Source organism: Pungitius pungitius, chromosome 11, assembly GCF_949316345.1.
Source record: "Pungitius pungitius chromosome 11, fPunPun2.1, whole genome shotgun sequence".
Lineage (NCBI taxonomy): Eukaryota > Metazoa > Chordata > Actinopteri > Perciformes > Gasterosteidae > Pungitius > Pungitius pungitius.
In genome coordinates, this window is record NC_084910.1 from 11,837,426 (window position 1) to 11,861,137 (window position 23,712).

The 23,712-nt window shown below is 44.4% G+C and overlaps 1 protein-coding gene across 3 annotated transcripts in view; it reads right to left on the bottom strand.

Moving 5' to 3' along the window:
- Positions 1 to 22,163, bottom strand: part of zgc:158766 (uncharacterized protein LOC100009641 homolog) — a 28,912-nt gene extending 6,749 nt beyond the window's left edge. The window contains exons 1-13 of one of the 3 annotated variants that reach the window (XM_037454529.2): positions 21,874 to 22,163; positions 8,292 to 8,489; positions 6,140 to 7,373; positions 3,302 to 3,505; positions 2,904 to 3,027; positions 2,346 to 2,439; positions 1,788 to 1,874; positions 1,566 to 1,682; positions 1,153 to 1,251; positions 842 to 984; positions 609 to 747; positions 411 to 533; positions 137 to 301 (exon numbers count right to left, since the gene is read on the bottom strand). In XM_037454529.2, coding sequence (XP_037310426.2) covers positions 137 to 301; positions 411 to 533; positions 609 to 747; positions 842 to 984; positions 1,153 to 1,251; positions 1,566 to 1,682; positions 1,788 to 1,874; positions 2,346 to 2,439; positions 2,904 to 3,027; positions 3,302 to 3,505; positions 6,140 to 7,373; positions 8,292 to 8,489; positions 21,874 to 21,918 — 2,772 coding nt within the window. In that variant the 5' untranslated portion in view covers positions 21,919 to 22,163. Of the gene's footprint in view, positions 1 to 136; positions 302 to 410; positions 534 to 608; positions 748 to 841; positions 985 to 1,152; positions 1,252 to 1,565; positions 1,683 to 1,787; positions 1,875 to 2,345; positions 2,440 to 2,903; positions 3,028 to 3,301; positions 3,506 to 6,139; positions 7,374 to 8,291; positions 8,490 to 13,191; positions 13,433 to 21,873 lie in introns of those variants that run through there. The other 2 variants (XM_037454528.2, XM_062565582.1) reach the window with 2 other exon arrangements.
- Positions 22,164 to 23,712: the final 1,549 nt, after the last annotated feature.

Genomic DNA, 23,712 nt, shown 5'->3' on the forward strand with positions numbered 1-23,712 from the left:
ATGACGGTTAGAGTGATTCATCTTTAATTATCCATTGATAATTCATCTTTAATATAAGATTTTAAGTATATGTTGATCTTTAATTGCACAGAAACAGTGCCTAACAATCAAATCCAAATTTGTTTTAAATACTTACTGAGTCATAGAATTCATACAGGTTGGTTAGGATGTCTAGCTTGGCCTTCCTCCTCTCCACCCTGCTTAAGATGGAGCCCAGATGTTGCTTGAAGTCAAGGAGAACCGAGCCTGGCAGGGACTCAGGTGACTCTTTCACCAGTTGCAGGCCGTGCCTCTGCTGGTTCTGTCGCGAAACAGACAAAACGCATTCATTTAGCACGGATCGTCTTCTCAGAATTCCACATGGGAGGTGGTCCACGAAGTATGTATCTGGAAAGTGTGTTCATATTTACCACCGACTCCTCAAGAAACTGGTCCAAGCTCTCTTGCATCTCCTTAACTTTGGCCACAGACGGAGTGAGCGATTCCAACGGTGTGAGCTGCTTCTCTCCTTCCACACTGAACCAGAGTTTGATCTGTACAGAGAAAAACATTGTTATTTCATTCAATATCCCCAAAAAACAGAAGCACAGATCACAGTTGACGTTTACCTGTTGCGTTTGCTCCTCAAACGTGCGCACCTCCAGCAGGCTCTCCAACCGTTTCTGAGACTTGTTGGAGAGTATCACAAGCTTATGGACTTCTTCGTCAACTTGGTTGTACAGTGCGTTCAACATGTCGAAAGCATCTCTAAATGAACAGAGAAAACAACATCAGGACAAATCATCGTGTGGAAGTCCCTTTTACGATCACTCGTATTGACTCATGAGGATAAAACCAGTACCTGTAGTTTTCATTCTCACTGGCCTCTTCTTTCCTGATGCGGGCGAGGACAGTTCCTCCTTCTAAACGGAGTCTGTTTAGACGGGTGTCCTCTAACACACTCTTCATGAGATGCCTTTGCTGGTCCAATACCTCAGACACCTCCTGAATCCAACATGCATGATGGGAAACAAAATCAAAGGAAGAAAGGATGTGAAAACATGTGAAATACCTGTCTGATTTAAAGCACAGATTTCATGGAAGGTCACCATAAAACGTAAAACAATCACATAAATCAGTGGGCAAGACTGCCTGTAGGGGGTCGGGTCTGACCTTCGAGGTCTTCAGGTTGCCGCTGCTGCTCAGTGAGCTGATGGACGCCTGGAGGGAGGCGATGGATTCGCTGCAACTGCTAGCAAATGGGTCAATTTTCTGTCAGAGAGATAGAGAAAGAAATGGAGGGTGAACAATAGCACAAGGTTATAACTCATTGCAGGTTACCATTCGTAAAATCTACAGATTGTTACAGAGAAAAGTCCAAAAGAGCTCGCCGTCCTCACTTGTAACGCAAGGAATTGATTCAAGAATGTTCACAAACCATCAATGTTTCAGCTGGTCCAAAGAAGCCATTTTTTCCCACTAGACTTTGGTAAAAAGTAATATAACTTTTCGTTGGAATCTCTGTTTTCAAAAGCTATAAGTTTACAAATGTGTTTATAATGCCCAGACACCTCCGTCTCACCCACCTGTCTGAAGTGGATCCAGTGGTTGTGGTCGTAGTGGAAGTTGCCCTCCAGATCTCGTGTGAGCTGGTTTTGGTCAATGTGCTTCAGCAGGGCTTTCAGAGAGGACATTGTCTCAGTCTGTGGCAAGAAAAACACACTCAGTATGATAATGTGTGTCATCACAGCCGACAACGACCACATTAGAAAGGAATCAAATGAATCAAATCTCAATCGGCTATTCACCTGTACGTCAATGTCCCTCTCAGATTTGGCTGCCGTCTCCTTGTCCACCAGGAAGAGGACAGTGTAAAGTGCATTTGGTGCTGACGCCTGAGGAGAACATGCACAATAATTTGCATTGGTTGATTAAGAAAAATAAAATGGATCTGGGCATCTGTTGGGGATATCAGAATGATCATACCGACGTCAGTAAGAAAACTCATCATCACAGCATGACGACATGTCTTTTGTAAGGCGGCTGCAACCAGCTCGCCCCCAGCGTGCGTTAAAAACAGACAAGTAACGACAGGCTGCACCACTAATGCCTCGAGGACAGCTTTTTTCCAAAAACATGTCTTGGAACCGCAGTCAATATGAATCTAAAGGTGCGGCTCTTTAAAATAAAAAAAAACCTAACTATGTCAGAGACTGAGAGATACAACAATAAGGTCTGTGTAAATCTGTGTGCTGATCTTGAGACATATCAGCAAAAGCTCACAAGACAACAGAGATTTAGCAGGGCCTGAAAACTCTCTGGGTGTGTGTTGGAGGGTAATTATATGTTTACCACTGTGGGCTCACCTGAAATTCAGACAGAGATGACAACAGCGCTGGAACCGGCTGCTGCCTCCTGCTGTCTATTACCACAGTTAAGCCTTGATCACGCCTTTCTTTCCTGAAACCAAAGTATTACGTCAGTGCTTTGTCCTTATCAATGTGTACCAATCATAAAACTCAGTCACATGTGTGATGTTGGGCTTAAAAAAATAATATAGAAAACTGAACTGAGCAGAAACATTATTTATGACATTTATAGGTTAGGACAGAGACATTTTCAAATGCAAAGATCCCAATTACGCTTGAAAAACACATTCCAAAAGAAAGTAAAGCGACAACTATGAACATTATCTTTCTCAAGGTTACTGATAATTCTCTACATAAAAATACTGACGTCTTTGTTCCTCTAAAAGCACTGAATAACAGCTGCACTGTTAAGGATCATTGGAAACATGCTAAATGCACGAACGAAGGCCGCATGGAAAAGTTTACAGCTTTCACGCCAGGTGCAAAAAGATAGCTGTGAGAGTTACAGGAGTTATTCCTAACACCCACGCAGCACACAGAGGATGCGTGACTCACCGCAGCGTGGAATAGTAGTAGCCCAATAAACAGGTGAGGTCACTGACTGTGCAGCTCTCGCCTGCCCACACCTGAGCTCTGGTGCACACCTGCAGCACCGCCCTCCCACTGCGATCTCTGTTTCCTGGAGGACAAAATGCCGGCACGTCACGAATGTTCTGGGTCCTCTATGATGACATTGACATTTTCTTGATTAAGGTAGAGGCTTCAAATAAGCCCAGTCGTTTTTTTCTTCACTGTAATACACAATATAATATCTGTCACGTTTGTGTATGCAAATAAATCTAATTTAAATCACATCCATGTTTTTTTTTTATGTTTACACCCTGGGTCCTAGAGTCAACATTAAAAGAACAAAAGGAAGAGAAATGAATGAAAGCAGCTAATATGAGTCCGACCTGGCAGGATCAAAGCACCCGACGTGAGCAACTCCTCGTTGACCTCTGACACCAGTTTGGGGGTGGCTGAGAGACTCTCGTTGCAGGAGCCCGATGCTGAAGCCGGCCTGATGGCCGTCCCGTTGGCAGCTTTTGGACTGCACGGCTCTTCTCCACTGAGCCGGTGCCGTTTGCTCTCACTGTTGATGCTGTCAACGCGCTGTCCTGTGGAAATAAGTATGATCAGTGGGCACATTTTGCACATCTAAGTGACACAGCTCCACAGAAATATAGTACAATCAATATAAATTAGCTTTTTCTTTCACCTTGGTACTGTGTGAAGTGTTTGTTAACCTTGACTCAGACCAGGTGTTCAGCCAGCCTGAGTCACAGGTACCTCTTGGCAAGACTTTCCCGTCTTCACATCCAGTCTTTCATAGCTCGCGGCTCTGTTTATAGGAATACTACTGACACACATCCTACTCCTCAGGCAGACAGAGTACCACTGTGTACGCAAAGAGTCCAGCAGAACACCTCCTCTACGCACACAGCGCTGAGCTGTGGCTTCTTTGTCGGGTTTTAATCAAGAGTTTGTGCTCTTCATTTTTAATTCAGTGTTTATTTTTATTAGATTAAACACGTTGGGGTCTGAAAAGTTCTAGACTAAATAATCTTAACTGATTTACTGGTTTTGGCAAACCAAATCTATCCATTTTCTACCATACTGATATCGCAACCCTGATATACTCATAAATACAAATAAATACATTGATTTTGATTTCAAATATACTATAATATATAGATGTGTGCCATCTTTGTTATCTTTCTAAAATCCAACAATAGGAAATGCTTGTGCTTATAAATGAAGCTTTAACACTGGGATGCTAGCATGTTGATTTAATATTTACTGGGATCAACATCAGAGTTTAGCATATTAGCGGGCTATTAAGCACAAACACAAATTCTTTTTTTGCCGATGGTTTATGCCACTATTTGAAAGTAAACCGGTATTGGGACCCTGAAAACATAAATAGATTCATCCTCCAGGGACCATGAATATGGAGTCATCCTCTAGTGAACGTGGTCGCCTGCTACACAGAAATCAGTCCAATGTTTTTTGAGATATTCCAGTCTGGTTAAAGCAGTGAACTGAGCATATGAGACCATAACAGACATCGACGATCCTAGAACCACAGAAATAAACCAGAACCTTTCTGAAAATCAGACATCCAAGAACTAACAGCATGGAAAAATGAACACAAAACGTTGATTGGCCAATGGTCAACCGCCTCCGTCGATGGACCTGGGATTATGGATGTGTGTCTGATGGACACTGCGGCTGTGTGTTGGCGTTTGAAACAGTTTGAGGCCTCTTATATTGTCCTGCTCTGTTCAATGACAGTAAACCCTCCCAGCTCAGCTTCTATTGTCTTCAAACAGTCGCTGCATTTCCTGAGTGACTTTGTGGCCAGGCTTGTGTTTGTCGCATGTTTCCTAAATAGCTTTGTTTTCAGAGGAAGTGACAAACGTGGAGTAAAGCCTCCTGAGTATTGTCCTGTGTGAAAAGTCTGTTTTTTGCGCGGTCTGCGGGACAAGCTTGTAGGCCGTCAAAGAGGCCAAACGTGCACTCAATCTGGTGGCTGGAGATTGCTGGCTCACATAATGAGTAATCTAACCCGTCTGGCGTATTTTTTCAGCGGGGTGTGAGTCAGCGCAGGTTGGGTCTTGTGTTTCTGGACTGAATGGACTCTCCACAGACACAGGTGTAGTTTGAAAAGCTTTTTTTTGCCGCTGCTTTGATTCACAAAGGACACTTTGGTAAATGAGGCAAACCATCTGTGATCAGCGCAGCCCCCGTCCCCAATACTGCTGTGGGCTCATCTCATTGTGGGATGCTGTGGTGCCTGTGGTTGGTTTACAGGATCCTTTGTTGCCTTTGAAATGTGGTTGTGGGAAACCTGCTTTACAGCGGCTGAAATGCAATCCCCCTCTGAGATAATCTCAGGAATGCTGGATGGGTGTATTTGACACTTTTAAATGAAAATCTGAATAACCATATTTATTTACAGAATCAGTACTAAGCCTTCACCGTGGTCTAGCATTCTCCAAAGGTTACAGAGAGATTTGAATTAACTCTTCAATTCACGGTAGTATCAGTGTTTTGAAAGAACAACATGATTCCCTAGGTGGTACCCTGACATCGGCGCTTTCCTGAGCTACGAGCTATGGACACAAAAAACAATGACAGACAGTGGTTAAGAAAACACACTGAGTAAGTTCTGTTTCCATGGTGGGGTCGTACCTGTACACCGAACGTGCCAAAAAATACACCGAGTGGGCTTTGAAAAACATTGCGTCACCAATGGCAGCGTTAACGCTTCGAATTATCTGCCTCAAGCCAGACTCCAACTACAGATGAATAACCACTCCTAATGGAGGCAATAATTACACACATATAAGATTAACTGATGAGAAACATCATCTGCCATTAAGCCTTTTGGAGAAAAGGAACCTTCTATGATATATATAGAGCACTTATTCATACTGAGGATTTAAATCTTGAAGATGCAATAAATGAATAGTTTGGTTGTATGTACAGTGAGTTTATATGGTATTACGATGATGTTATTTATATTACTGCAGTATATAACTGCAGTCTCAAATAGTAAAAAGTACCAGTATCTAAAAATTGTACTTAAGTGCATTACTTGCGTATTTATACTTTTGTACTTTCTACTGCTGATGGCCCCAACAGACAAGGTATTTGTATGTAACAAGTAGCAACTGAAATATGATTATCATGCAATATGAAATGAAGAAAGCAACAGGAAGAGCATCAATCAGTGCAGCATCACGTACCTGACTCCTCTTTGCTGTTTCTCCTCTCAGAGCCAGGAAAAGCGGCCTCCAGATCCAGCTTCCCAAAATGAATAGCGTAGCCATTTATGAGCTTTTTGGGGGTGGTGCTAGCTGAGCCACCGGAAGAGGATCGTTCTCGGTGGCCTTTGACCTGTCCTGCCTTGTTAGTCCTCTCCAGGGACTTTGAGCGTCTTTCTGCACGTCTCTCTGCGCTCCTCAACCCCCTCTGTAGGTAAAGTAAAGGCGTGCTGGGTCGCGAGTCGTCACCACTGAGCCAGCTGCGGGTACCCAGCCTGCGAGATAAATGTTCTCTGGAAGGAGAGCGGGTGTCGGGGCTGCTCCCTGGTGTCACTGAGCCGTCTCTCGGACCAGCTCCGGGCTCCGGGCTTTCCTCCAGGATAGATTCGGTGCTGGAGCCGAGGCTCATGGGGTTCTGTAGGGCCTCCATGTAGGATTTCCTGAAAAGTCTTCTGCTCTCAAATGCAACAGAGTCCCGTGGGAGGCGTCGTCGGGGGCCAGGGTTACTGAGGTCTGTACTGAAAGACATCATCTTGGACCCCGGCCCTCTCTCTCTCCCACCACTGTCCTCGCTTCTTATTTCACACTCTTCAGTGGATCTTTCGATTGTAATGACAGGCGTAGCGGCGTCACGTGAACCGACGCCGTGGTTCTCACCGCAGGGTTCTAAGTGGTTTCCGTTTGGGGAGGTGGGCTCAGAGAAGATGGAGTCAGCTCCCTGGGAGTGCAATGACTCTCTGGAGCTGCGGTGGCTGTCCAGAGTCCCTGTGGATCCGCTGGTGCTGCAGGTGCTGAGATGGCCGCGGAAGCCGCCTCTGCTGCAGCGTGCTTGCATAATGGCGTCTGCCGTGCTGCTGACAAAAAGTGGGTTGACCACGTTCTTCCACGGCGTCCTGTACACAGCCGTCCCAGTGGTGAGAAGACAGTTCTGAAGCGGGTGCAGGTTACGGTCGCGTGTTACATTCTGCAAGAACTCAGCTGTGAAGACACTGCCGTACATGCTCTCTGCAATGGGGACTTCTGTGATGGCCTGCCCACTGACCGACAGACATTTTACCACGAGCTTTGCAGTCTTGCGGCCTAAAGGAACAATCTGTAGGTAAAAGTCTCCTTGCTTCAGTCGCACTTTGTGCAGAGGGGCGAGCTGCAGGACAACTTTCTCGTGGATGCAGAGAGGCCACCCCTCATGATAGAACAGCAGTCCTCTGAACCTGACCTGAGAGAAAACAGAGTCATAAAAAGGTCATCACATGTCCAGCGTGGCTCACCTGTGGTTTGACTGACACCTTTAAAGCCGCGTTCAAACGCATGTTTAAATATAATGGAGTGGCAAGATATTTTCCCGGGCCGGGTTGAATGAATCACTGTCAGCAATCACTCGACTAAGGAGAAAAACCTGTCTGATCAGGCCTGGTTTCGCAGCAACCACATCGCAAACTTTACATTGACCGCATAAAAAATCACAAGAGCAAAAACACGGTGCCCAAGGGTTGACTTTTGATCCATTTTATGAATGTCAAAGCAAAGCCTGAGGACGCGATCTTCCTCTGAAGCTTCTCCTACTGCCTGCAGTACAAAGAGTCTCAAGCACTACAAGCGGTTCTCGGGGGCTAGGCTTAGGGAAAGCTATTGCTATGGCTATCGTCACAGGGTAATCACCAGGGAGATGAATACAGAGGAATAAAGTTACAGTGCTTTGGTTGTAAAGGCCTATCGCACGCCAATCAAAGCTTGTGAGAGAATATTGAATTTCACTTTGTGCCCAAGAGAACATCCTCTCAAACAGACCACAGGTTCCCTCTGTTTCCCTGTTCAGAGAAAGATGGCTGCTTTTCAGCTGGTTTTCAGAACAATAAACAACTCTGTCTCAGTCTGATGTTCCCCCTTCCCACATATTCACATTCAGCATCACTGTCCTCGCATTCTTTTGTCATCACTGCTTGACTTTCAAGATATTTATAATTGAATATTGGAAGTTTTTGGTAAGGAACCTGAGTTGACACTTCCGGACACACGGATACATGGATAAATATATAATTTCCCTAGTGAATCTTGTTATTATTGTGAAATTTGAAACAAATCACAGAAGGTTACAACAATTCGACCTGATGAGCCACATCTAGCAACAACTCACATATGTTTCTTGTTGGATGATCTGCAGGATTCTCTTGGCAGGGAGCAGGAAGTCGATGAGGCAGCGGAGGCCGTCTCCTCGGTACTGCCTTTCCACCACACTGAAGAGCTGCCACAGGACCGTGGCAGCGGTGGCACTAAAGGGGCGGTAGAGGGCCGACAAGGTGCTCTGGATACAGCTGTCCAAAGACTCAGTGTCCTGAGAGAAAAAATATCCGGATTAGGTTGGATATCTGTCACCAGATGAAGTTTGAGGATAAATGTGTCATGGTAACAAGGAGGCCGAAAGCAATATTCGATGCAGATCATTTTTCCAACATGTAGCTAAATCATTTCCCACATGGACACGTAGAACACCAGTGTTCTCCCACCTTTTTTTGCCATGTGATCCTTTAAAACAAAACAAAGTCTGGCTCATCCCAGGTCGGCCTCGGTGTGAACATGTGCAGGCCGAACAAAGAATACTTTTCCCATGAATGGATTCATTTTTTGTGTGAAATGGTAAAAGTATCTAGCATGTCAAAAACAAAACAATCACACACCCACAAACAACAAAAACAGATTTTGTATGTTTTTAACCTTGCGGGGGTCTTTTGTGTGTAGAGAGTCTTTATTCAGGCTAGTGACTAAGTGAGGCTGCTCTTTCATGGCTGAGATCATAGTTTAATGCCAGATTTCTGTGCACTTATATTCACTCACAATAACACATGAATGTGTTGTTTTTTTAGCATTTATAATGCTTACCACGTACTGTATGTCACTATACTTTGGTATTTTAGTATTCTAGCATGATGAATTCCAGTTAATCAACCTTTTCTAACAAATTCCATGGTAATCCATCTGATATATTTGAATAAATGACTTTCTGATGGCTTTTGAGGAAAAGTAAGGACAGTTCAGGGAATCAATAAAGTGGTTCATCCTCTGAACAATGAATGTCGGTAGCGAATCTCACGGTAATCGATTCAATAGTTGTAGACACATTAAAGTAGAGGTCAGATCAACAGGCAAGCGGGTCCTACAAAGGCTGCACAACCATGACCAAATAACAAGTCATCCTCTACATGACTTTGACCAGATGAAAATACAGTCGATTAAGCACATGAGCAAGATCCGACTTCGCCTGACAGTCAGGAAGTTTGAACATGACAGGAAATGTCAGCCATGATGATTTTTCCATCAGCAAGAGGGGAAACACCTGGTGGGAGCGACGTCACTGTCCGCGGACACAAACAGCAAAACTGGAAAGTACAGACTGGAGTTGGGAGGGTTAGTGCAATGCTATCCATCAATAACAATCATGTCATCGCTGGACTTCAATATGACCCCTACACGACCTGGGTCACCACGACCTGACCCCACCGGGAAAGAGGACATGTCAGACACTGCTGGTTACAATTTGTCTAGGCGACGTGAAGGGTCATTTGGGATTACAGCGGTCCTGGATGGAGATGACCCGGTCTTGTAGTTATGCTCTCGGCTCAGGCTGTAACCTTCCTCTCGGCAGTCGAAGCCAAGGCCAAACAGCCCTCGGCTATCTGTCCTTTCCAAATGGAACATAACAGTGGAATAGAGACATCTGCCTCCAATGATAACCCCACAGAACGATAGCAATGCCAGGGAAAGTATCACACCATGACTACTGTGTACCACGCTGAGGAACGTAGGGGTTGAAGAGGGAGCTCTTAACTTTCCCTGGACTGTCTTTGCTGCATTTACATGACAATGTGTAAATAAAAAAGGATGCTTATAAATAAGGACATGGCCTGGGCTCAGGCGAAATTTAGCCTGTCAGGCTGCCCATGTTTCACCCTTTGTAGGATCTGTCTTGTTGATCTAAGCAGCTCAGCACCGTCAATTAGAGGAGAGTGAGTACAGTTCAGTGCATTGGTACACATGCCACGACTCTACTACAAGGCACTCATTGTGTACTCCGCCTCTCTAAGTGGTATGTGCCGTACAGTCTTTGGTGCCCTGAAACAAAACGCCCACCGCCATCAGCAGTCAGGCTGCTTTTTAGTGAGACAAAAATGTCTCTGGGCATTAGTTACTGTTGCACCCGGGAGGAGAAGAATAACATGGTGTTTTATTGGAGGAAAGCTAACAATGGGAGGAAAGCCCTTACTACAGAGTTGGGACACACCAGTTTCTCTTGAGGTTCCCAAGACAAAAAACAAACAAACAGTGGTAGTGCTTTGGTGAATGATAACTCAACATAGCTGAGACATTAGCCTAATGATCAATCAAATGGCCGAGTAATCCGATGCTACAATAAGGACCAAAGAGCTGCAGCTATCTGAACAATAACACAGTGTTTGCATAGAGGGAAGTGGGAAATAAATATCTCATCACCACCCTGTAGATAACATCTTACATAAAGTACAACTTTACTTTACAACTAATACTTTATATTGTATTGCATTGGAAGCTTTTCAAAAAGTGTCACCTGGCTGGTGGGGGGACATATCTGCAAGTCTCAGCAGAACACTGAGCTTAGAGCCACCAGAGCTGAGCTTCCCATCCGCCCGGAGCCACAGAGGAATGCAGTGTGTATGGCTGTGTGCCTCTAGCCTCAGACCCTCAGCCAGGACAGGAACGGATTGGGAAGTCCCCCCCTTTCTGATTTCAGGTCTTTGTAAGAGGCCGCCTGTGTGATGGAGGACTGAGGTGATAATTATTGGCTTCGAGCTCCAGGTGGGACACCTTTGTCTGCGCTGTCAGTAAGCCAGCTGTTCGAAAGGGGCACGGAGCGGGGGGAGCCAGCTGAACGATCCGGGCTTTGTCTTTCAATGATAATTCACTCTTTGAGTTTATTTACTGGTTGATGAGCCAACAAATACAGCCTGTTTACAGCACGTATCCGACTGCAAAGTAGAAAAATAACAGAATCGAAGTGAGAAAGATAGAAGGAGAGAATTGGGTGCATCGCAGAGAAAGAAAGAGAGAGAGACCTTAAGAGAGTGAGAGAGAGAGAGAGAGAGCTGGTCACTGACACATTTAGTGGGTCAGGGACACAAAAGGCGCTGCCTACCAGGCCTCCACTGGAGCATGAAGCCACCAGGGGAGTGAAACAAGAGAGCCCTGGAGCCCCCATACAGACTGCTCACTAACCAACCTGCTAACAGCCTCAAAGACCACAGGCTGACAGAGGCCAAAGGTCGCTCGGACCTGCCTCGCTGCCCGGTGCCAACGAAAGAGCCCAGTGAGACCTCACCCTGGAACCTGTGATTTGATCGAGCTTTTGATCTGGAGCAATAAAAAAAAAAATCATATCTTATGAGAGGCGTAGAGGTGATGAGAGGCACTGGGATAAAATGTAAAAAAAGGAGGTCTAGACATTGTATAACAACAACCAGACATAACACAACTGATAAGGTCTGACAAAGATCCAGAATTTAAAATATATATATATATATATATATATATATAAGACACAAATAAAAAGTCTCTCTGTGTAGGAATTCTACAGAACTCGGTCTTTGGCGGACAATATGAAGATAGTAGAATGGCATTGTAAAAAAAGACTTTAGTAACAATGTTATCTCAGCAGATAAACTCTAACCCGGAGAGACCAGCACTGATTGTGCCCCAAACACAGCTGTGTCTATGGGGTGACAGCGAGACCAACAATGATGGAAGTCTGGAGGTGATAAACTCGCCCGAAAACTTCAGCAAAGGTTATTATTTTTAATTTCCCTTAAGTCGCATGACTGCTATGTAAGAGAAAGATATCATCAGGCTATAAGAGGTTGGTAACTTTATGGCCCTCTACGCTTTTTGAAGATGTGGGATTAAAGAGTGCAGCCCACAAACAAGATGCATATTTTCGGACAAAATTAAACTCTACCCTAATAGCGTAGAGAGGGAAAGACTGCCACGTTCAGAAACACTTGATTTATGTTGTCAGCTAAAGACTTTGTCCCACAGGATGCAAACAACTCTGGCAGGATATTGTTACTCAGCAGCACTGCCAGAACCTCCAGATAGATGTTGCACTATAAACAACAGACATGCGCATTCTCACGTTTGATTAGGCCTTCGCATCAAAGAAAACCCTAACAACCAGAAGACAAAAAGTGTATTGGAGGTTCTTCGGCCAATCAGAGTGGTGACGAGCAGCGACAGGAGAGAAAAAAAAAAAATTAAAAAAAGTCTGTTGGTACCTCTGCAGAGTAAATATAGCATGAGTGCATACCAAAACAAGTGGGAGGATGATAGAAGAACCTGACCTATCAGAAAGGATACAAACTCGTGTATTTTACTGACCCCATTCTTTGTTTGCGCGTGAAAGTCCACCATCAAAGACATCACTGTCCGTGTAACTTATATGGTCTTTGATATCAGCGTTTAGCTCCCTGTCAGGACGGCGGACCTAATGTGTCTTTAAACGCTCAGTTTTTAACCGGTAGGCAACAGTTGGACTGTTGTTGAGGGGCCATCGAAGAAGAAGGACACTGACAATGTCCTTCGAGGACAACACAGATTACTGCAAACAGGCGAGCACTGGAGAACACAGAAGAGGTTGCTGATAATGCAAAATGTTACAAAGTGTGACATATTAAACTCTCCCAATAAAAACAAAGTAGAACATAAAGGCATAGCATGATTGAAACGAAAAGAAAAATAATTGATATAATCATTTAGCGATTGATCATCTAATGATGGATCAGCACATGAACCGCCCCACAGTAGGCTTGTCTTAAAAACCGACCTGCTATGTTTTGGCTACATTGCAAGTGCAAGTCAAAATATCAGCCATCAACAAGCCGAGACTTCAAAAACATCTGCACAGTAACACACACAATTACAGATGATTCAAAACATAGAAATGCACAGAAAGACAGAGAAACCTCTAGGAAGTCCAAGCAAAACTGTAATGAAGACATACTTAAAGTGCGTACCTTAATACTTAGGTAGTTGTCACAGCTGCGGGACTTGGCTCTGGAGTGCATTTTGCCCAGTGACAGCATTTAGGCGCCAGACGAAAGAACAAACTTCAACAACTAAATAAGTGGTAAGTGCTAAAATCCAGTGTAGAATCCACTCTGTAAGTCATTGCGGTGATATCAACGGGTCCGCTGCCTTTCCTCTCTCTCTCTCTCTGTCTGTCTGTGTGCTGTGGGGAAGGCAGCAGGAGCAGAATAAACTCCTGCCGTGGCGTGAGAGCGGCAGTGCGCTGGCTTGCCCGTCACTCACCCTCCCTCCCTCCCTCCCTCCCTCCCTCGCTCAAAACAGAACCTCCCCCGCCCTGCTGCCGCTGTGCTACCGAAGCCTCTTCCAGAGGGATTAATGCCCACTTATGCAACTTCAGGCTCATCATTCACAGAGAGAGAGAGAGAGAGAGAGAGAAAAAACAAAAAAACTTTACCTGACCCCCCCCCCACCCCCTCCTCCGCCCCAAGCCGCCAACCCTCCACTCCACCCAGCATGGGACGGACTCTGACTAACTCCTCTCTGCCCCCCCCTGACCCCTTGCACCCCTACCTCCACCGGCGAGCTCCCCTCCACCCCATCCTGCCACAATGGTCTCTCTTTGTCCCGACAATACAAATGGACTAAGGTTTCAGCTTATTCTGCTGCTTTTCAAAAGGAAAAAGAAAGGAAGACATCAGCATAGGCTTGGTGGCTCACGGTAGTCACTGCAATGCTGTTCCCCTTAAATATTGCACCCGATCCTTAAACTGGTCTTTACAAACCCCTGACATGTGCGGGACATCCTCCTTTTCAATAAGACAGATAGGACGTCGTGTCTCTAAGACAATAAAGGAACTGTTGTTCCTTGAAAGGCTTTTTCTGAAGAGTGTTTTGGAGTTCAAGACACACACATAAACTTAATTATATCATTAGTTAACATTCCTTGACGATGTCGTCTAACAGGCAATCCAAAGAAAACCCTGACGAGAAACAAAAAACAAGGAGAGGCGAGCATGCTTCTACCACTGGAATTCAGACAAGTGACAGTTTGTTACCTCCCTTCCATCTCATTCTAAAAATAGGAAACCATTGTTTCGGGGGGGGGGGGGGGGAACGCACACTTTGTGTAAAAATGTGAAGATCATATGAAGCCTGCATGTGTAAACAGAGGCGGCAGTGAGGATAACTAATTGGATCAAGCTTATATTTGGAGAGAGTGCACTACTTGGTTCACAATAACCCGACAGAAACACACTGTGGTTACTCTCATGTTGTCAAAATGATCCAGAGGATTTTACACCTGTCACAAGAAAAGCAGAGACGTCACTGTAAACCCAAAAGGTAAGGCCATATACCAGTGAAAACACCTACTATATACATACAGTATACAATAGATCAACATTTAGTCTTATGTTTATATCTACAGTATAGTCTGCTATAAACAGACGCGCACATACCTCTCTATGCACTATTCAAATATACACTCGTCCCACTCCACGTCCCATAATGCTGGTGCAATGTCTGACCCTATAATTTATCCTGCCCTTTTTATTCTAGCCTTTCCCACTTGGCTGGTTTTACTGTCACTGAGGGCGGGTTTCCTCCTTCTAGGTCTCTATCCCTTTTGTTTTTTCTCCCTTTCCTTCTTTTTAATTCATACTTATCACTGGTTGGTTTGAATCTACTGGACACATGAGCAACAAAATGGTTCAAGTCGAAGGCAACAAAGGTCTCAGCCTACCGAGCCACAGAATGCTCACTTTTAAGAAAATTGGCTTGGTCAGCTATTTTAATATCCTTGATTGTGATACAACTTTATTCTTAGAGAAATATATATGTATTTGTCACAGCGCAAATTGAGTTCATACCATAAGTAACATTAAATTAACGGATTCAACAAAGTCGACAGGTGGGCCATCCAGTAACAGTGGTATTAAGATTTGAAGTGTCTCCCTCAGAGAGGATTTTTAGTTACGTGTCAAGCACCAACCCCTTCCATCTATATCTTCCCTTCTATCTAGATGTCCGGCTTGAGGCTGTAGACCTGCGGATCCTCTTTGGCCACAAGAGGAGGCATCAGCGTGTGCTTTTATTGCTGGCGATGTCAGCATTAAGCCTTGATGTACTGGGATAAAAAGTAAACAACATGTATTTATGGCGCCAAGTTGTGTTGATTTGGTCCACTCTGTCTCTGTGCTTAAGACCAAAATAAATGTTTTGGCTCCACACGCTCTTGTCTACTGAATGTTCTGATTCAAATCAAGACAGCAGTAAAGTTGTGGACATAAAAAAACATCAGCTCTATTTAATTTAAAAATTCTAAAGTATTGGACTTTCCCTGCTGCTCTTCAATGAACGACCATGAGTTTAAAAATAGCATTGTTTACCAGGACTTCTGCTACAAAATATTTACGTGATGTGAAAGCAGATAGGGCGGCCCCAGGGGGGGGATGTGCCATCTGATAAAGCAATCAGGGGAACAAATTTGTCTGATGACATGAGAGTTGCAGTTTTGTCATTTGTCATCGTACTATCTTACCGTAACTCTCCAGATTAAAATACAAGACAGATTTAAGAGGGGAGGATGGACCCAGTAGTTTGTTTGTTTTTAGATTTAACGATTTAGCATTTCATTATCGACGAACACATGTACATGTGTACACACAACCGTTCAACCAAACTTTAATCAGAATAGATGCTATTTTTAAAATATAAGCAAGTTTAGATTGCGTATGCTCCGTTTTGAATAGATGTGTGGTCATTTCTGATGAACACACACACACACACACACCAAACTGTGGAATGTGACACCTTGGTTCTACCTCACTTCGTAACAGCCCCGCAGTGCCACAGGCCACCCAACAACAGTTGTTATAAACTCCTCAAACTCTAAAGCAAAATGCTCCCCCTTAAACTCCAGTGGGATGATTAAAACTAGGAGAGTCGTGGCAATATGTTGTCAGTTATCAAAAGATCAAAAGAGTTTTATATTTACAGATCAGCCGGTCCATGTGAAGGACAGAGTTAATGAGTCATCACCCTCCCATCCGACCGCCTCACATAGCCATGGGAACTCACATCACATCACCAGCCAGGTTCACACAGGCCCAGCGAATGTCCCCTCTGCCCCTTGTCCAGGCGTCCCAGCGGACGGGTCAAAACAGTCCTCGGGGGGCTCTGGGTAAACCGTCCCTCCTCTTACAGACGAACACACTGCTGGTGTGGCATGTTCTGGGCTCCAGGATTCAGATTGATTACCTCGCTGCAAAAATGCACACAGCTACACAAACACAAACACCCACATGGCACCTTAACCCCCCCCCCCCACAGCCTCCCACTGCCACGCAAAGAGAGACCCAGATCTGTATGGAGTCATGCATACAGACAAAAGAAATTTGTCTCTGTTTAAATTAAAAGTTCCTGTCTTTTTGTCAGGATAGAGTCCCCCCCCCCTCCCCCCACCTTCACAGCAGCGTGGTGCAGCTGTTCCATCAACAGTCCTACCGTATTCATGCTCTTTACTGCGGGGAAGCACTGGAGGAGTATGCCACCTGTCATAGCTGCCTAATGTACCTTAGCCTCCCTGCTGTGTGGACGTCTCACTCCAACACAAAAGCCAGTGTTTTCTCAGAGCGCGCGAGCACAGGTGGCTGGAGGAGGCAAGGTCGAGTTACAGCAGCGGCTCCCACAGTGGAAAATGCTCAAGGAGTCAAGGAGAGGACAAGCCCAGTCTGACCAAGTACACATACGATGCATTATGCACTGTGGTCAGACAGTAAATACTGTGAAATATCAGGAAACTTCAGGGTTCAAAGGACAGGGTTTACATGTTTTAGTGGGTAATCGTTGTCAAAAAAACAATTGCAATGCAAGCTTCCTTCCTCTTTAATGTTTACTTACATGGAATCCAATCATCTGTTCCGTGGGGCCAAAGAAAAGGTTGTGGTCAAAATATTTTCTCTATCAAACATACTGATTAGATTAGATTGAACATGCCTTGCAGAATCGCATAAGCACACACACACACACACACACACACACACACACACACACACACACACACACAAACAGACCTGTAAAACTAATATTGTCCCTTAAATATCCCTTTTATAATAAAATAAACAATTTCTGCCAAAATAGTAATGCATTGAATGGAGGGACACAAGCCGTCCAGCACGTACAATTAATCCCGCTATGACTAACTAACCAACAGGGCCAGTATTATCGCTTTAGTAGCTAAGCATAACTTCTGATTTCATAGATTCAAAATCCCCTTTGAATATTTTGACACTATACACTGTCAACAATGACTGCCATCGCTTACATAAAGTACTTAACCTTGCTCTGCTCCTACATTGAGTGCATTCAACAAAGACTGCCACACAACTATTCCCTCTCAACGATGCAGGTTCAACCCTGAGAACAAGTAACACGCATCTTCAGGACTCAACCATGTCCCAGAGATCATTGAGCACAACCAAACTCAACAGGCCAACACAGAAACCAAAATGAACCCGGCTAAAACGTGCCATTGGTCTTTTTGGGACTCACCTCGCGCTGCTCTCCTGACCTGAAGTCGACAACAACAGATGGAGGAGTCGCCGGTTCTCTTGACTGCTGACAGCTGTCTAACTAAGAGGAGACGGCCGGCCCCCGAGTCACGGAGGAACCTGACATGTTCCGTCAAACGCGCTGCTTTGTTGACTGAGGAGATTCACAAATATTAAGGCAAGCCAGGCAGAAAGTTTCCCAGCCCCCCCCCCCAGGCATCACAATTCCTCGGCGGGGCGTAACCCAGTTGTTTTATCTGCACCCATCTCTCTCTCTCTCTCTCTCTCTCTCCTGTGTGTGAACCGAGAGGGGAAACGAAAGCAGTGCAACAAAGTCTACCTGTGCTCCATCTCTTATTTTCAGGCTGTCTTTAATGTGTACAAAAGGTCTGATTGAGAAAATTATTTTTGTTTGTTTTTTTACTATTCAGTTGCATATTTCTATCCCATTTGTCCCATCATCTGAAAGCATGGACTCTCTTACTTCTTTTGCACTAATTAAAAGGCATCCCAGTGAAGGATTCTAAATGAATGTCACAATAAAGAGGTCAACAGCATCACTGATCTCTGGAGACAATGCAGCGCCTGTCAGAGCAAACTGCCTCCAGTGCTCCTGATGGCACCAGCTGTCAGCCTGCATTGTTATGTGGATTACTGAGGCCACTCGGCAAACACCTCCAGGTGTGCATTCCACACCGGGAAGGGAAAAGGTGGGAGCCGCACCTTCGGATCACGGAAATGTGCTGACTTTTCTCCCTCCTGAACTCTGCGTGTCTGAGCAGCCGGAGAGACGGTTGGAGCTGGGGGGCCTTTGTGCACCTATTTCAGCGGGGAGAAGCTTCGGTGCTCTTAAAAAAAAGAAAAGAAAGAAACGTTACGTACGCACCCTCGCCGAGGCAGTGCGGCGCACGAGCACGAGCTGTTTATGTGGTCGAAGATGAAGGGAAGGGCGATGGGTGGCCAATCTTTGGTCTGAGCTGTCCACCTGGTCTCCGCGCGGTCTATAATCTTCGAAGGAAGGAGCAGAAATTAGAGGCCGCTCTCCTGCATCCCTCACATTCGCTCAAACTTCCAAGGGCGTGTAAATATCCCCTGAAAATGAATAACTGGCAGTCAAGGCCAAAGTGCTGTGATGAAAGTCGAGCCGAGGAGTGTGGGAGGATTGAGGTTAAAACACAAAATGAAACGGATACATACATCATATTAACCCCTGACATCATGATAAAGTGCTCTATTTAGGCCTCTCGCAAACCGTCAAAGCTGAAGCTGCGGCTTGTTAATTACTTTCTGTAAGAAGAAACAAGAAAAAAAACAGGCGCAAGCCATGCCCTGATTTCCAGTAACGGTTGTAAGACACGCTGATAACCATCACAGGACTCATTATAGACCTTACTCTACATGTCTGCACCTGATAATTTGTACAAATAAATGCACATCTGAGAGGAGAGAGAGACAGAGAAAAGGGGGAAGAGCGAGGAGGGAGAAGGAGATAGGCAGGGCGAGGTGTTTCCTGTTTCCATAGCTCTAATTATACCTGCCTCTTGAGGATAAAGCCTATCAGGAAGAGGAATTCTGCCATTGAACAACTCCCCAATGATAAAACGCTGAGTTTCTATACTTTCCTATATCTATTATGACCTATTTGGTTTGGTTTCAATATTACAGAAATAAGCATTACATGGAAAATGAAAAAAAGCCCAAAGGAAATGCATTGCTATTTAAGAGTAATGTGCAAGAGAATATTAGAAATATAGGAATTACAACTTCCTTGTGCAAATTAATATGGGTAAATTATTTTTTTTGAGAGGGAAAAGGGTAAATGTATCTGAGTCCATCAGGTCTATAAATGACGAGTGGGCTATTTTAATCCTCATTTTAAAAAGTTACTACAAACACCTATGGCCATTACACAAACATGGTACTACTCTAACTGTTAGTTTATTGGTCTTCCGTTGCAACTGAGAGTTCCTGTTTTTCTATTAGCTAAACACAGTTTGAGGGTTGTTGTTAGAGTAATGACTCCTTCCTGTTTAAAGATGCAGAAGAGATAGTCTCTTCTGAAATATCGCTGAGTCGGGTCAAAGTGTTTGTAGCTCCCAACGACATTTCAGAAAACACTGTTATCCGAGCACATCACAGTAGGAAAACAGCTATAAGCAGGTCTACTACTCTACCGCTGAGTTTGCTGCTTCTTAAGAGGACTTTTACACTGCCCTCCTCTGGACGACATGAAGATATAAAACATTCCTGCAGAACACTGGCATAATGCACCTGACAGTAACTACACACGGGTAGACTTCCTGTCTACTGTATTCCACGGCCAGTTAGTGGAAGCCATAAATATAACAAGTAACAATGGAGGAAGTTCCCATAAATTTCCGTCCCTGTAGAAACAACCTCAAAGCCAAGAATACTATTAAACAGTTGGACGGCTCTGATTTGTCATCAGCTTTTTGTCCATCTATTAGTATGCAGAAGAGGAGAGGCAAGCTGAGAGCAGAGGTGGGGGGTTGCGAGACAAAAAAGAGATGGAGAGAGCAGCCTGGGGGGAAAAAAATCGACCCATCTGAACAGCCTTCATCCGGCAGCTCACATTGCCTGGCAACCTCACCACCAGACAGAGAATGTGTACAGTGGTCTGCAGGCGGCTTTTGTGTACTCTCACATTACAGATAATTGCTTACAAATACCGGAGAATCAATAGTAATAATATAATTTCAGCTGCGCTGCTCAGGTGTGGTAAGTTTGCTACGCTTGGCGACCAGGAGCAGGGAGAGGTAGTAGAGAAGAAGAAGAAAGAGCCACTCACAGTGGAGCCGTCAGAGCATAAGAGTTGTCATAAACTGCATTGGTGGCATTAACATCGATCCCTGTGTCCACATCTAAATGGCCTATTGTCTATATCCATTTGTGTGGATTATTACACATGTATGATGTATGCTCAATAGTAAACATCTGATTGTGTCATTTAGTCTACTTTTAGTGAAAAAAATGAGTTTGAACAGAATGAATTGCTGTCGTGAGCTAATCAGGTGCATTGGTTTCACCACGCTTTGATTAATACGGTATGCATTTGTCCATCTGGAATAACGAAGCAGGACCTGATGATGAAGTTTGCTTCCAGTCATCTGTCACTTCTTCATCGAGTGTCTTTATCTGTACAACAGCATTCTTAACCCAGCAGAATATAATCACTTCAACTTACTGAGTCTGAGTCAAATTAGAAAAGAGAGAACACGGTTTTCCTTCTTTTGTGTCAGAACTTGTGTATCACAATTAGTGAACCGTTTTCCCTCCAGATTCAACTCTGCCCAGTTTAGGGCTTAATCAGGTGGAAATTGGGAATAGGGGGTTGTCCTCGCTCGCCCGCGCCTGTGTGTGTGTGTGTGTGTGTGTGTGTGTGTATGTGTGTGACGGGGGGCAGGGTAGAATGGAGCAATTGTTCAGATAAAGGCCTCATGTTGAGCTCGCTTTGATGTTTCTTCTGGGGATATGCTGGGGTTTCACAGTAGCATTACTTTTTGCACAACGCAGGCAAAAAGCGCAGAATGTGGAGATGACGCACACTCGGGCAAACAGTTTACTTATTTCTGTCTCCCAAAGGCTCACATTTACCCCCCCCCCCGCACCCCCCGACGGTCCATCACTTTTCATATGAAACACTAACAAAAAAAACTTTTCTTTTTCTTTTTCACACCCAAATATCAACATTCGAGTGAGATCCCGCTGCATTCGGCCCACGTCTCCCACTGATCTTTTATGTCGCAAAGCCTTTCTCATGCATGTCTCCAATGAAAGCCAGCGTGTCGATGGGCTGGGGATAATCACATTTTCTTGAGACAGGCTTACCTGCACTAAATAAGCCGCACATGAAAATCATTTTTTTTAAAAGGTGGGTCGAATGAAACTGTCGGATATTAGGCCAAAAAAAAGAAGTTTTCCATCGATAGCCTCGTAAAGATAAATTAAATGTAGCCTCGCCAGTGCTGAGGAATGCGCAAAAAAGGGGGGGAAAGTGACTAATATATTGAAACGTAGGCAGTGGAAGTACTCGTGCACTAAGTTATGCTGCTACGCGTGCACGCTGCGCTTTGTGTTTGGACACCGACGGTTCCCTACCTCTGCGTTTCGTCCTTCAGCAGGTGCACTCTGCACATGTCGCATGAGATGCTGCGGCGTCCTGTCCCCGGTGGCCGTCTGCACCCCGCTTCGCCACTTGTTGCTGAAGCGAAGAAGACTTCATGCCAAAACCTGGTCCGTCAATGTGTGCAAAATACAGACAGAAATACCACCACCCCCACCCAAAAAAGTAAGCTGTTTTACAGCAAGTGTTTGCAATTCGTAGGATTCCTCCACTCGGAGTGGAAGTCTGTATTTGTCACTGTTTAGCGCAGGTTCTCCAGGGCGCACAAAGTGGATATTTGCATCGGGGCGACCCTCCCCTCGCCTTTCATAGCTGCCATTGTTTGTCTCAGTCGGGGCTCGGATTCAGTCCCTTCCCTAAATCCCTGACGACCGGAACAGGGAATGCTGCTTTTCTCTGAGCCGGCGTGGCAATTAACAAAAGCGCGTTGATATGAAGAGACACAAAAGAACTATTATGCCAACAGTTGTATAATTCTAATGCATCTGAAAACACGAGTGATACATGGCTGAGAATTAGCTCACGTGTTGCTGTAGTCGTCTGGACAACACGTTTGTCTCTGTTTTGGGCCTGAATGACAGGTAGACGATGTCACACCGATGGTCACGTAAGAAAAGTTCATGAAGGCGACAGCTCCATTTGACCCAGGAAGAAATCGGTGTAATTAAAAACCGGGTTTATGTTGACTTGATGCCATATATTTGAATTATATTCACTAATGCGATGAACTTTGCAAAACATGTGTCTGTGCAAATGGGTTCTTTGAAAATATTACTGATCCAAATAACATATAACAGTTGAAACATTATAAGTTAAGGTTGGAAATGAACTCTTGATCCTTGGACAGAGACGTTGACTAAACAATGTTATCTGTTTTTTGAAGCTTCTTCCCGTTGATCTTCTGATGAAGATCATGTTATGTAATCAAAAACTCCAGAGCGGAATAAATACTGAACAACCTTGACTCCAAAATGAAGTCCTGCATTTCTATGACAACATGGTAAATGATATCAGCTGATGCAGATGAGATATGACCCAGAGCTCCAGAACAGCTACTAAATGGACCTTAAGATTGTTCAATCAAGTGATTTAACTTCTGTCAGGTCAATTTGAAAGCCAGCAGAGCGTGTTGCTGTATTTTGCTGGGGGACCCTTGTTTACTGACTTGTACAAGCATGTACTCACTTTAAAATATTATTCAGATTATGTGTAGTTTTGTTAACATAAGCCATAGTTTGACTCAACACGTATGCTCCCCCACCAGCATGAACTCTTAACACTGCATGGAGTCAACAGCTCTACAAATCATTGATGGCTGTTGAATGCCCCCTAGTGGCGAACACAGGGACAGACAAAACAAAACCACAATAGTTTATTGATGTTGTATTTAGATGCAAGTAATATTCCAACTGTATGTCATCTAAATTAAATTAAATTAAGTTACCATTGGAACTTGATATGGTACAGATGTGCCCCTAAATGTACCCAAAAGAATCAACCTTAGCACACCTCCAAAACCTCCACCTTCACTATCTGTGCTTTACACTATTATCAGTCTGTGCTTAATGATGCCGATTTTGTGAAAATTTTTGCTAAAGATTTATGGCTGAAACTGCATCCTTTCCAATGGATTTGCACTACAAAAGTACATTTTTTTTCTTTAAATTATGTTGTGTTTTATTTCTAATAAGTCTGAAGTTTTAAACAGATACTCAGATATTTCAGACGGTAACCCTTTAAATATTATTAAATTAGACCATGCAGTTGCAGAGATTTAGTCGACTCATTTGGAGGCGTGTTACTTTTGAGCAGGG